The 14,661-nt window shown below is 43.8% G+C and overlaps 3 protein-coding genes across 3 annotated transcripts in view; all 3 read right to left on the reverse strand.

Moving 5' to 3' along the window:
* LOC108625427 (cuticle protein 8-like) overlaps positions 1–417 on the reverse strand; it is a 3,048-nt gene extending 2,631 nt beyond the window's left edge. The window contains exon 1 of the mRNA XM_026814237.1: positions 186–417. Within this exon, the coding sequence (XP_026670038.1) occupies positions 186–405 (220 nt within the window). The 5' untranslated portion in view covers positions 406–417. The remainder of the gene's footprint in view (positions 1–185) is intronic.
* Positions 418–3,594: 3,177 nt separating this feature from the next.
* On the reverse strand, positions 3,595–5,106 carry LOC108625434 (cuticle protein 7-like). Its single transcript, XM_018025489.2, has 4 exons — positions 5,092–5,106; positions 4,417–4,483; positions 3,955–4,143; positions 3,595–3,764 (listed from the first exon to the last, which is right to left on the reverse strand). Exons 1-4 carry the CDS (start codon positions 5,104–5,106, stop codon positions 3,625–3,627), a joined length of 411 nt encoding a protein of 136 aa, XP_017880978.1. The 3' UTR covers positions 3,595–3,624.
* Positions 5,107–6,601: 1,495 nt separating this feature from the next.
* Positions 6,602–14,458, reverse strand: LOC108625689 (D-beta-hydroxybutyrate dehydrogenase, mitochondrial). Its single transcript, XM_018025884.2, has 6 exons — positions 13,866–14,458; positions 8,346–8,572; positions 7,896–8,136; positions 7,310–7,462; positions 6,964–7,171; positions 6,602–6,894 (listed from the first exon to the last, which is right to left on the reverse strand). The coding sequence occupies exons 2-6, from the start codon at positions 8,550–8,552 to the stop codon at positions 6,738–6,740; spliced, it is 966 nt and encodes a 321-aa protein (XP_017881373.1). The 5' UTR covers positions 8,553–8,572; positions 13,866–14,458; the 3' UTR covers positions 6,602–6,737.
* Positions 14,459–14,661: the final 203 nt, after the last annotated feature.

Here is a 14,661-nt window from a genome sequence, read left to right on the forward strand (position 1 = left end):
TTTTATTTGAAGACTCGTGCAATCTTAAAGTGAATAACTTCTGAATTATGGTTAATTATACCTTAAACAAACGACTGCCAGAATACCCTCGTACTATATAAACTAACAAATGGTCGCTCTTATTATTACAAAAGCCGGGGTTTAAGAAAATGTATGCATAAGTTTAAATCCCGCAATCTACTTACCATCTCTGTGCTCTTTCTGGCTATGATGGTCGCCGGTGTGGTGGTCGTCGACGCCGTACGAAAATTCGTACTTCGGATAAGCCACGTATCCAATGTGATGATATCCGTGTTTACCATGAAAAGAGACTTCTTGCGCCGGTCCCTCCACCGGACCGTGATAGTGCGCGAAACTATGAGCGTGTCCTGCTAACGCGCTCCGCACCGCGGCGACGGCCATCATCGCCGAAATTAAAGCGAACTGCGAACGAACGTATTACATTTGTATATACAATGTTGGAAATGGAACAATAGAATAGGATAAACCGCGATGACGTTCGCTGTTTCACGAACATTTTTACTTTTACCTACTGACCCTCCAGGGAGTGACCGAACATCTAAGCGACGATTTCTGATTAAAAAGTGCGTCTAAATAGGAACAAAGCGAAAGTGCAAATATACTACTTAACGTCAGGATTCGATCATTATTGAAAACTCGTGGAATAAATAATTGTAAAAAATAATATGACATTATAAAATTGACTCCCTGGAGGATCACTACTTTTACCAAATATCCAGTGTGATTGACTGTAGAATTTATGTATGTGTACCTTGGTTACCATCTTAGACAAGATCTCGAGTGACAACTAGTAGGACTCGCGACTATTTATATACCGTGGATTTTTAAACAGGACTTCGTTACGTCGAAGGAATGCGTCGATTTGGGGAAAAAGAGTAATGAGGTCGATTCTCTGTGTGGCAAACACAGCAGACATTTCTTTGATGGTTTTGCATTGCGACAACGATCCCACGCATATGAATTTTAAAAGGTGCGGATAAAACAGCCATCGATTACGCTCTGCTGATCCTGACAGGAAGAGTTTTTCCCCTCCTCGTTGCCGCATTAAAAACGATATTCACTTTTGTAGTAAATCAAACAGAAAATTATTGATTACACGTACACACAATGTACATATATATTTATCTTTTTGCGTCGTTCTTTTAACGTTGTTTAAGAATCGACGGGAGCTTGAAACGCGAGGAGAACGAAAAATATTATTTTTATCCCGACGGAACTTCGTTACGCGCGTTCCGTTCTGTTTCATACAATTCCTATGGTATTTTTTAATTAGTGAATACTAGCTGTGCGTGACCCGTAATGCTTTCATGCAACTTGCGTCCAGTCGAACGCTACCGGAAACAAACGTTCTCCTCTCCAAGAATTCTTTAAACGTTTCCTACTCCTATAAACCATTCCAGGTCGTCCGTACAAGCAGCTGTAACTCCAGTCCTGAATAAACGTTTAATCGAGTTTAAAATTGTTAAAAACGGTATTCGTCGAAAGGCTCGCTCGCTTCTCCGTTCGAATGAAAAATCTCGTTTGAAATAAATATAGGTCAGTGTAACGAAATGGAATTATTGTTAATAACCGAGATGGAATGTTTGGTTCGATGAAAAATTAAACCTTGCATGATATTCCGTTGAAGCTCTCAATAGTTATAAATATATTCTTAATGAAATAAGTTACACTCACAAAAGTTGAGAGGTTTGTTCCACCGATGGAACCTGAGTTGAAGTTAACTTCTTCATCTCGCAAGGGAGGAAGGAGAGGCTATATAAGTTGAATAATTTTATCTTTCAAACTAAATAGTAGATTTGTAAAAATTATATTTTAGAAATCAAAAGCTATTTACTTTATCAGATATTAATAAGGTGATAGCAAATCTACTCATTGTACAAAATCGTCATCACATACCATGATTGACTATAATCACGAGTCGTGATCATGATTAATCACCGTGAAACATCATGGTTAGTGAATCTGAACATCGTCTCAACTCGCTTCTCGGCCTCAGACGGGAGTGGGGAACAACTCCGAATCAAGTTCGAGCAGAGATGTAACTTGATTCTATTAGGTTATCGCGTGTACAACAATTTAGCTACTCTATCTTTTCTATTTCGTCCTTTTAACTACGATAATTATTGCTAGACTGCTGATTTCATTCATTTATAACAAAAATTCAATATACGTAATACCTAAAAATTGCACTTAATGTACGAAAATATATAAAACGTTATAAGCAGAGTCCAAAATTGTGATACTTAAAAAAAACTTAATACGTAAAATTTATTTTTAAAATTAGTATCATATTTTATTTTGCATAAAATTCCGTACGTTTTGGACGGAATTCAGCGGATGGTGAACCCATGGCAATTGTCATGATGGGCACAGGCACGTGCCTGCGCTACTCCCTAATTTCTATTATACTTCAGGTATACTCAGGAACATACACACATAGAACTACATTACTTTATGCAACCATGCTTAACTGTACAAAACGTACGGTTATAACAGACGTGTCTTGCTTCTCAGCCTCGTGACTGAGAACGGGGGTAGGCAACGACTCGGAATCGAGTCCAAGCGTAGATGGTCTCAGCTCTCGTAATCCATCCGTTTACTTCGGTAACGACTTGTATCGATCCGAACAGCACGGCTGCAACGCGCATTCGTACACGAAACGGGATATACGTCATTTGTGCGTGATCATGCAGCCGGGACGAGTACGGGAGCTGCTTTTAGCGGGTAGCTACTATACTCGAATATTTATATGGATTTTATATAAGGAAATACGGTAGAATTGAAGTTAGACGAATACACTACGTGGAACGTCTAACGTTAAACGAATTCATAAAATATATTCGTGATGCATTATGCAATTTCGTCTATTGAAATTAAAACCGAATTTTTCACAGTCGAAATAAATTTACTAATTAATTTTGAAAATGATACGTCGTACATACAGAAGTCGAGTTTACATTGTTGCAGAAACGAGATTCTCATTGAAATTTAAGCATCAAACCTGCAGCTTTCGTTGGAGTTTAATTAACTCGACAATGCGAACGAGAAACTAACAAAATTAAACATGTTAACAGAAATTATTTAATCAATTATTCATACATCGTTCGAATGATAAACCAGCTGACCTAAATTCGATTGGAAATCGTGTCATTGTCCCGAAAGAACGTTACCGTCGATAGTTACAACTGCAGAAACGATGCCGCAGAAACTCCATTGTCTCAGCTTCCAAAGGCAGCCCCCTCGTGCCAACAAGAAGTTGGTGTTTGCGTTTTAACAACGAACCGCATCCACTCAATATCACCAGAGGAACTTACTACAAGTTGCCGAAGCGCATGCACAATACAATTACTTACTGCCCGATGCAAATTGCTCGGGACGTTAATAATATTCGACAATTTATCGCGTGTGTGTATCGATATAACTTCCAGTTCGATTATCCAATCAATTTATTTCATGCGACAACAAAGGGTGAACATAAGTAAAATAATAATAATAATAATAATAATAATAATAATAATAATAATAATAATAATAGTAATAATAATAATAATAATAATGATTATGTATCGTGGAGCGAGAGGAGCGGTAACGATGTTCGGCTTATTATCTATGCTTCGAGTGATCGTTCCCACCGTAATTATGAACTTCGGCGAAGAACCCGCCGTGGGGATGCGAATGATACTTCACGCTTCTGAAGTTGCCACCGGGCTCGTGGAGATGGTACTCCCCTTCGACTTCTTTCCCTGAAATTTCACGCGTCCTCGTTAATCAAACATGCACGAGTGGACAGAGACGTACCGCGATACGTATAGAGAAAAAGAAGATCCTCGTCTAGCCACTAGATCTAATTAAGAGCAAGGACGATCGTCCAATTAGTTCAAAATTCTCGTTAAGAGTAATCAAGTCCCTGCGCAGTCCCGGTTCGATACGCACCGTCACGATGTTCTTTCTGCCCGTGGTAGTCCTTCGTGTGCTTGTCGTCCACGCCGTAGGCGAATTTGTACTTAGGGTGGGCCACGTAGTCGTGGTGGTGGTGACCGTGCTTGTCCTTCCATGTGATCTCTTGATGATGGCCCTCCACCGGTCCGTGGAAATGATGGAACGAGTGCGCGTGTCCGTGACCTAAGATCAGTTCTCTCCGATACCGCGTTGCAATTAAACGCGATCAAAAAACGATACAGGGTGTCTCAGAAGAAGTGTCACAGTCGAAAAGGGGTGATCATGTAGGTGGTTTCGAACAACAGTTTCCTTTGGCAAAATGCACGGTATTTTTAAATTACTAACAAAAACCATGCATTTTGTCAAAGGAAGCTGTTGTTTAGAAAGAGGCACCCTGTATAATGGACAGTATTAATTTTAATTGTCTTTGATCGCTGCGATTTAACTCTTTCGTACCTTCGTGGCTGGGCTTCGGGCGGGCAGCTGTGAAAGCGATCGCGACCAGAGCGAAAACGGTGAAATTCTGAAAGCACGGAACGAAAAGGGAGAGAATTTCGTGCGGAGTGCTGAATGGAAAGGAGCGGTTAAAATATCGCGAGAATTAATCGTGGACAGAGAACGGTGAAAGGGGGCCCGGCGATAGAAATTTATTTTAATCATGCGAAAGGTCGGCCCGGCAAAATTGCAAAAAGAGGATCATTATTCTTTGTCGTCGTAACGGCGAGCGGAACCGAGGCGCTTTTGCCAGCCGCATAAAGACCTCTGGAACATGTCGCTCTTACTTTGCGGTCACGACTTTGTAATACTTCGCTTTCGCGGGTACCGTGATCCGTTTTACGGAAAAGTGGCCGCGTCCCCTCTCTCCTTCTCTCTCTCTCTCTTCGCCTCTGTCTGTCTACTCGACCAATAACATCGGCGAGATTCGAAATTGGAACGATCGATGGCATTACATCGCATCGTCCGGACGAGTTTCTGAATTCACCGCGTTGTAATCTTTGCTTAATTGCTTCGAATCTCTATCGATCAAACGTTTCGACGGTCGCAACGTCATTTTTCACAATAATCCAGCGTCTACTATCGGTAAAACGCGCGCGCCTCTATTGATTTCCACCGCCCGATACGTATCCCTACCTGAATCAACGCCATGTTTCCTCCTTCGAAGAACCATCCAGGCAACTGTTTACCGAATCGCGAGAATCCTATTTTATATACCCGAGTCCGTCCCCGAAAGAAACGGTTTGTCAAGTCATTAATTTGTCGCCGGGCCCAATAGAGTGAGAGGAGCTGTCCGGTGAACCGAAACTTTTTCCCAAGTCCCCATAATGGTGCCAGCTAGGCACGGATCGACGTCGGCATTGTGGCACGACGACGTAAAAGCGCGTTGCAAAATATATCTGCCGATCCATGAAACTCTAGCTTCCTGCTTAAAAATCTGTCCGCGGTGATTCATCGGGGAACGCGGGAGGAGATTTTAATTCCGACGCCAAGCCGGGCAATTAAAGCGTTATCGATGGCGTACGCAGTCATTCCGAAATGATAGGGCCACAATTATTCCTGGAGTTTAGTTTCCATTAAAGAAACCGGCTTCGTCATATATTCGATCGGCTATGTAAATTGGACGGAGGAGATTAATGAGCAATAAATTGTACGGTTTCGACGATGGAGCGAACGAGTGTCAATATGTCGCCTGAATAGCCGCACATCGCGTCCCAGCGTAGCAATACAGTTTATTGTTGAATTTATTGCATTTCCGCGTACCGCTCGCTCGCATGATACATTCATCCCTGGCCGAGTTGTAATCTATCGATTCGACGCCAAGTCACACACCCTCACTTACTCTCCGTCTCGTCGATTGAATGATCATCATCGACGTACACGCCGCTAATGGCTAATTGGAAATCGTAACGCGACGTATCGGTTTGTAAATAAATCTGTAAGCAAGCTGACCGGTTGCGTAAACGTTTTAAGATACGTTTTTCCGATTGAGTATCTTCCGGTTTCCTTCTTGTTCCCGGCGAAAGTATCGGAAAAAGATTATGCACGGTCCGATGATTAATTAGAATACCGTTTTGCAGCCAGCTGTGGCATATTTTAAGAGACGCGCGTGTCCCATCGCCGTGGCACTCGGCCACAGTTTGATTTAATCGCGGTTCTTACGAATCTCCCCACCCACGTAACGACGAATAAATAAGCCGATTTTTCGGCCGACAGTTACATAATTATCAATTCGCGTACGGGAATTACGAACTCGCATGCGAATAAATAAACGAACGGGCCAGGGCAGGAGGCCGCCATTAGCCCGTGGCAGGCTGCAAATTGCCAAATGAAATTTAGTGGAATTTCAACGATATGGGTAACGAATATGTGATATTTATCGTTTATACGACTTCAAAGTTGTTGCGCTGTTTGAATTGTGCGTGAGTTACGGGCGAATTCGCAATTCATTCGCCCGTCTGTGAATTACCCGTGAAACTCGCGATGGATGCTATCGTCGCCGGAATTAATTGTATACATAGTTCCTCGTAATTACCAACTATGTAATGGAAACTAAAACAGTATAATTCGCCACGGCCGTCGCAATACGTTCCCAAACACTCAACCCGTCCCTCAGTCGTTCAATTAACCAAAGAAACGAACGCCGTTGTCAATAGAATGAAAATTTTTGTTAACACCGTATTAATTACAAAACTGTACAGGGTTCTTAAAACTCTAAGCCTCTGGCGCATTTACAATTAATTGATAGATTAATTTTACAAAGCATCGCCGTCAATCAATTATTATTTGCAAAAGAGTCTCGATCTCGCGACCATCTCGTAAGACATCCGTGGACAGGGTGATGTTAGCGCCGGCATCAACGAGTTCTGAATAGCCTGGGTCGACACAGGCGCTGTCCACGTCCCCTCGGATGAAACTATTCCCGATTCTACGTCAGACCTAAAAAGACGTTCCGTCGAATTCTATTTCTCCTCTTTATGGAAAATCTGTATAGAAGAAGATTCTTACGTTTTCAGTACGGGTGAACTGTAAAGAATGAGAGGATTCACGGGCGGCGGTTTTAGAAGAACGACGTCGACCCCAGAGGATTGTAGTTCGCTCTTTAAAGCATCCGCGGCTCCTTCCACGGCTTTTTTAGAGGCACTGAATGCTACCAGCCCTGTTCCCGCTTTGGTACCGTAGCTGGTCGTCGAGTCGCCCAAAAGAATGATTCGTCCTATAAAGGAAATCAGTCTTCATGCATCGGAGGATATTAGCTCCACACAGTCTCGCGTGTCTCTTGTCATTCTTTTCTTCTTCTTATTATTATTATTAGTAGTAGTAGTAGTAGTAATATTTCGGTATGAGAACGAACCTCTTTTTACACGTAAAAGAGGAATGAACATCCTCGCGGTTCTCAGCGGTGCGACTAAATTGTGTCGCAGCATGGATTCCCACGCTGAACTCGGCTGCCTCTCTATAACACCCGGAAGAGCCAAGCCGCCGGTGTGTACAACTGCCCAGAGACCTGTGTAATTGAGTCAAGTTCAAAGTTTGGTACACCTTAAGCGGTCAGTTTTACACAAGAAAGACGGAGGACGCGCGGATACTTTAACGAAGAATTTCAACTGTTTAAAAAGGTTTTTAATAATAATCGAGGCCGAGGAAAAACGGTGGTAATTCGAAGGCAGAAATAATATGACGAGGAAATGAATAGCTGCCATTCATTGGCCGGAGGGTGAAAAGTTTCTTGAAGCTCGAACCGGTGCGAAACTAAATTAACATTTCCTTTAGACAACGCGAAAGTTTTTCGTCAGCCGACTCGTGTCCCGGGGATCTTGAACCGCTGGGGAATTGGGATTTGTAACCGGCGCGGGATCAACGGGACCGGAACAACGGGGCACCGGGGCGTGTTCAATCTTGGCTGTGTTCGGGGCCGCATTAAATCGACGATTGCTTGCCGTCTTCGCCAGCCGGAAGTTTCGCTCTAACTGCGTCCAAACAAGCGCGTAAACTGTCCTCCCTCGTCGAGTCCAGCTCCAGTGGCACGATTTGGCGGTGAGCACGTACTTCCGGGTCTTGCGGGTTACCGTAACTCGCGTCCACCGGCCCGTCCTCCTCCTTCTCCCTCTGTTGCTCTATCGCCCTGAGAATTTTCATCGACGGCGACATACCGCACGGGTCCAGCAAACCGGCGAACACCTAAGTAATTAATCACATTTAATTACTACGATGTTTCTGACGAAAGAAAAATAAGCGGTTACGATTCTCAGCGGAACTCTCAATGATCGAAATATTTATGAGAACGCCTGTACGCTACTTCTGCGAAGGACGCGCGATCCATGTTTTGAGCGTGTTAAAACGATTACATAATTAGACGTGATTCAGGTGGGACGGAAGGCCGTTACTACCTTGTATCCAGCCTCGTAAAGCGCAACAGCGATCTGCAGGCCTACGCTGGTATCGCAGCTGGTCACGAGTACGTGGCGTTTGTTGCGGGTCTCGTACTCGTCGGTGGCATTCCTCGATTGCCGCATTAGGTAGGCCAATAGGGCGGCCACTATCGAACACAGAGCCAATATTTGTAGGGCCAAAATGGCCCCGGTCTCCGCGTCCATCCCGCCGGGCAATATTCAATCTGTAAAGCAGAAGTTACATCTCAATTACGGGCGCAATTCGAGGCCGCAGCTTCATACGGGACCGTTCCTTCCGCTTCCGCAATGCGCCGGAATAGCTTCTCATCACAGCAGTTACCAGCACCACACTGCGGCGGCTCGCCGTTAAATTTCGTTCGTCCGAGTTTCGCATACTCATACATCTCCACCCGCCCTGACTCGAAAGATACCGTTAACTATTACCGCGGATACGTGATTTAACGACAAGCGCATCCCTCAAAATTACATTGCGACCATCCATCCATCCCTCTCTCTCTCTCTCTGTATCACCGGCGCAGTGCGGTTCCACCCACGGCACCCGAATCAACCGGTTACTTTAAGGAAATACTCGATTGCACTCAAAGAGATGCACTTTACGTCCGGGAGAGCAGCAAACAGTACCGCACACGGGTAAAGTACCAATAAGACGCTCTCTCCTCGGGTCACATCTTAGTTCCACTGCACTAAATTAAGTGCAGTGAAAGCATTTTTACATCGAGCAGCAGATAAGTAGTAAAGATACTTCTCGTTCTGAGTGTCAAGAGAAACTTACTAATATTATTTATTAACGTTCTGCTATTCGTGCACTCCTCTCATTTACGTTTTTCTTTTTTTGGAAATAATAAAAATTCAGCCATTTGGGTTAAAAGTAATTTAAACCAAGCAGTCTTCTGATAATTAATTTAGTTCGACATTTTAGACTGATTCAAGAAGAGTTTATAAATTACTATCAATCTACTTTGATGATATTATAATATTTGTACGACTATTCTGTATGCCATGCAACCCTTATAAATCTAGCGTAGTGCATAATTCTGTGCACGAATGCCGTTGACAGCCGATCAATTAATAATGATGCTATAAGGCACAGTATAGAGAACGAATCAGCGATGACGTAATTGGAACGAAATAGAGATTTATAGATAATAATAGATAAATAAAATTATATAGGAAATGTAAAATACATGATAAGATTTTGCAGCTTTAAGAATGAATTCTCACCAGAGAAGCGTTTATCGATACGGGCGATTTCTAAAAGTAAATGTACCGGTGTTTTCACGCGGGAAATTCTTGAGAGGATGCTGCCTGGCTGAGACACAACGCGATAAATCGCAACGAATCAATAGCTCGTAACGTCGGCAACGCGAAACGCATCGAGGGGTTCCGTTTTTCCCGCGAAAAGTGAACGGCGATGGAAAGGTTTTTGTCTTGCGGAGTAACTCGCCTTTCTAAAATCTAGGTATCTCCGTTCGCGATCGTCGAGGCGTGGCTTCGAACCCGCTTCTGTTTCTCTGAAATCGCTTGCGATCCTCGCTGCCACGAATTTACAAAATCCTTGCAAGACTTTTTAGTCGAATTCGTACGATTTGGTAAAACGGTGAAATCCGAAATAGTCCGAGTCAATTTCTTCTGTGAAATTGAGTTACGCACTGAATGATATACTCGTTTGTAGCTTCCTGCTGAGAAATTACTCAAGTACAAATTCAATGTTACGTCTACCGTCGCAGATTCAATTACAAATGGGACTGCATCTCCACAAGCGACGATGATTGTAATTCCACACTGGAAACCATGAGTAATTCGCGGGGTAATTTACGACATCGATCGAGCCGAACGGATCGACTTTCATAGCGGTTGCCCGTTTGCGAAAATTAACGTGCGATCCTCTCTGTAAGGTCTCGAGTCCCCGTTGGCAACTGTGCGAGTAAAACACTAGCCTGGCATTTCGCGTCGTCGAAAATTAGAGCCAGTCGATGCCGGAAGGTCCGATTTCAAACGGAATACGAGATTCCCGGTGGTGAAAATGATTTGACGAAAATCCGCCGTGACAAATTACGTTTTCGTCATTCGAGCGTCGAAATTAATATGTATCAACGTTCCCGTTGCGAAAACACGAGCCAGTCTCTTCGACTGATACAGTAGCTTCGGCTGAAATATACTCGGTTTATCGCAGGGAACAGCGCGGAAAATGCGCATTCCACGTTTGCAAACGAATCCTCTATTACGAACGCCTTGGCCGTGCGTTATGAAAAATATTCATCTTACGTGCTACTGAAATAACTCCTTCGCACACACGTAACCATTTGAAAGCGTGTACGCGTGTAATCGCGCACGTTCACAGGAGGAGTAGCAGCAACGCGATGGAATCATGCAGGTATACGCACGAGCGTCTGTGCACGCTTCACGGTGTTGCGTGCCAAATCATCACGGTTAACTTTCTCTGGAATGCAGGTAGGTACGGGAAGAAACCGAGCCGGTAGACAGGTGCCACGAAATCGCGACTTGTTATCTCGCCAATACCGTTTTCCAATCAGAATCCGACCACAACTGTTAATTCCTTTTTTTCAACTCGACTTTTCATTATCACAGAACAGATTACCTTTTTTTTTTTTTTCAAACTGGTTCGAACTCCGAGCAATTAGCACCTGTGGTATCGTCGATTTAACAGAGAAAGCGAAGTTTAATGCGCAATTAGAAAGAATTCACTGTGAAAATGCGTGTACGAGTATCGTGACAAGAGAGGATCATTAACTAAATTGTTCGGCTCGTTTACTTTATCCGCGTCCCCGCGAAATTACACCGTACGCCTGCGTACCGCAGTGATAAACGCGATCATCGTTAGTTTTGATACATCCAAGCGGAACGAGGTGAACCTGCGTTTCATATTTATTTGCAAACTGGTTCGCTCGATAAGACTTTCCCCGTTCAAGGAAAACGAAATTCCACTTTTCCCGAGATTTATAATAAAAATTCCTTTATTACGCTCCATCTCGTTGGCTCCGATCGTTTAAAGTTTCCTTGAGAGCAAATAAATTCAATATTCAATGACTCACGTCATTAGACGCAAAATTCTTACGCATTTTCTACCCGTGTACCAATGATTTATAATATGTTTTTTTTTACTACGCGTTACTANATATCATAGATTATATATCATCAGATATCATTCATATAAAATATTATCAGGTGCTTAATTAATTTTGTAGAAAGTTTTGCGATTATCTCGAATAATGTCCATTTAGGTGATAACTATCTTAAGAATTTGTTTGCCCACGACATGAGATTGTTCATCAATTCGCGCAGGCGGCATGATCGTGACACGGTAATAAGCAGATACACGCGTACGTCGTGTCTATTAATCTGTGACGCAACGACGTCGTCGCTAGGCGTGCACCAGGTGGAATGCTGGAAGTTACACGGATTACATGTTCACGTGCGCGTGTAGAGGCCGAGCGGCGTGTGTGCATACCGTTCCCAAGCGGGCATCGGTCAGAATGGGTCCTGGGCCTCCTTTCGCATCCGCGGTATGCGCGGCCGAGTCACGTTTCGCGGTCGCATTATCGAATTGCGGGAGTTTATTCGTTCGTGCTAATTTCGGTGGGAATGTGGAAATATTGATTAGAGCTTCCAGCCTGTTCTGATCCAGAATCTTACCCGAAAATCCCACGACCCTTGCGCCCGCGTCGACGTGTATAAAATAACTCAAAATTAAATCAATTTATTTTATTTATTTAATTGGAAACCTTTTAATATACAAGAGAAAGTTATAGTTGTATCCACCTGATAAAAGATTAGAATCGCAATAAATGTAAAGGGCAATCGACGTATCGCGTAAGAATTAAATAACGAGGGAATTCAACATTTCCGAGTTCTCAGGGACTGTTTGCCAATACCGTGTATACAGACGGCGGCCGCAAAATCATTTTAATTCGGATTTGCACCGGCCGCGGTATAACTCATCGCACGAAATATCTGAGCGTCTGTTAGATTAATAAGAACTCTCGAGTCGTGCAGTAAAACCGCGTTTAGTTGCACGGGTATCGTATTCGAAAGTTTAAGACAGACGTCGATGCCCGTAATTCCGTGACGCTCGCCGAGCACGCTCGAACATTCAAACGAACATTTATTTTTTTTCTTTTTTTTCCTCGTTTCTCTTTGCGTGCATACCGCTATTTTTATGTAGGCGGTTACCGCTATGAACTGGGCCCGTCTTCGTCGGAAGGTCGCGCGCTTTTTAACGGCTCTCTGTTTTCCCTTGTGAAACGGCAAGAATTATTCACCTGGCATTTCGAACGCTTAAGTGTAAGCCGCGGTCACCGATGTGGATACAGTCAGCAGTACGGGTAAACGCGCAACGGTACTCCGGACTGACCGCGAGTGACCGTGTGGAAAAGATAAACATTCGCGAACGGCGAAACGCGGCTCGATCATTATTTGTACAATAATTGTCGCAAATGTTTGCGCCTCGGTTTTCCTCACGTCTCGCAACCGTGAAAGCATGTGCGCTCCTCCTCAAACTTCCCCGTTGTTATTCAAATAAAACGTCATCTCTTGAAAATGATTTCTATTTTTTTTAAATAATAACATTCCGGTTTGTAATTATATATGAGGAATTTCTCACTTCGACGTAGGAGTGGATTTGGCCGGCGTTACGCAAGCCTTTTCGTCGCGATTACGATATACTGATTTATGGTTTCGCGCCCTGCGCTCACATGGCCAGGTATCACATTCGTACGTTAGCGACCGCAGGCCATGATACCCGCTTAGAAAGTTTAAACCGAGCACTTTTCCTGCCGCTGGCTTTAACTGGAAAGCAGAGAACGAGCTCGTCCTGGAATGCGAAAGAATTACTGTGCCATTGTAGTTTCTCCCGTGTCGATAAAATTGGTCGCCAAGTCCGAAGACGCTGACCAGCTCGCTCGAAGTCTTGCGTTCTCACGAAGGGAACTCGTAAGAAACGAACAATTCCTTTGTCTCGATTAGCTGTTAAGCGAGGATCATTGCTTCCGCTTTCAAGACGTCGATTATCGTTACTGGCGAACCGTGTCGATGGAAGAACACCGTTTCTAGGATTGCACCGATCGGTTCTCACAATCCTCACGGCGTACAATTTTATGAACACAAGAGACGAATTTCGAAAACATGCTAATGAGCTACTCTCACTCCACTTTCGAGAGATAACCGTTAATTAGATAGGCTACGATCGTTTCTATAAACGCGAAAAGGGATTGGAAAAAATTCTACGCTGATCGTTCAACCTGTCTATTTTTATCTCTTATCGCTCTGCTAAATGCGTTCAGTTTTCTATCACGTCGTTCGCACTTGCTTAATTTCATAATCACAATATTGATTAGGCTGAGAAGGAAACGCGAGTGTCGGAACTCAGGTATTATTCGCGAAATGCTTTTTCGGCGGTGAAATGACAGTGTCGAGGGGAAAAAGGCAATGAATCAACGGTAGAAACGGCGGGTGCTCTCGAGCGGTCTCGCAACTTACCCGGTTTCGAGCGTAGGACCCGGGGTCAAGTAGTCACGGCACTTTCCTATTCGATGATGGCCCTCCCTGACTGAGGAAGAAAATTCGGCGGCACTCGAAAAGCAGCGCGGAGCGAGAAAACGGCGGGTTTTACGAGCACTCGAAAGTACCGGCGAGCGGCAGGCCACGACGCGTGTTTCTACCGCAGGCACGACTTGGCCGAGGAGAATTCCCGGTTGGAATGCCCACGAGGACGAACGGTATAAGATGCTTCGACGCTCGCTGCCTCGACAAATGGAAAAGGCACGGTCGAGGCATCTTCGCCGCGCCTACAATTACGCGCTCGTGTCTATCGCTCCTCGCCTCTCGAACCTCGGCTACGCCTCTGGGTAACATTTTAACACCGGGGAGAAATTACTGAACAGTGGCAGCTTTATGGAACTTTGAATCGCACGAAAAAATTGGCGATTTTTAACGATATTTGCAATACATTGCCATCGGAAAGTCAAGAGTACAAGAAAAGTCCTAATTGACGATGAACGAACTAATTAATCGATCAGTCCTGAAGTGTTTGAGATACAAGAAACTTGTATACTATCTTTTTTTCACGTAATAGCAGTATCTACAACTTTTATTTAAAGTATTTTTCGATATTTTGAGGAAAAAAAAATTTTCGATTTTTCCGAGATTTTTCCAAGGGGTACCCCTTCAAATTTTGCGAAATTTTCGTTTTTTGCCCATAACTTCCGAACGGATGGACTTAGCGGGACGTATTTAGGCTCATTTTGTAGAGGACGACGAGATCTACAATTTCTGT

This window comes from Ceratina calcarata, unplaced genomic scaffold (genome assembly GCF_001652005.2).
Source record: "Ceratina calcarata isolate Rehan_Ccalc_2016 unplaced genomic scaffold, ASM165200v1 scaffold12, whole genome shotgun sequence".
Classification (NCBI taxonomy): Eukaryota; Metazoa; Arthropoda; class Insecta; order Hymenoptera; family Apidae; genus Ceratina; species Ceratina calcarata.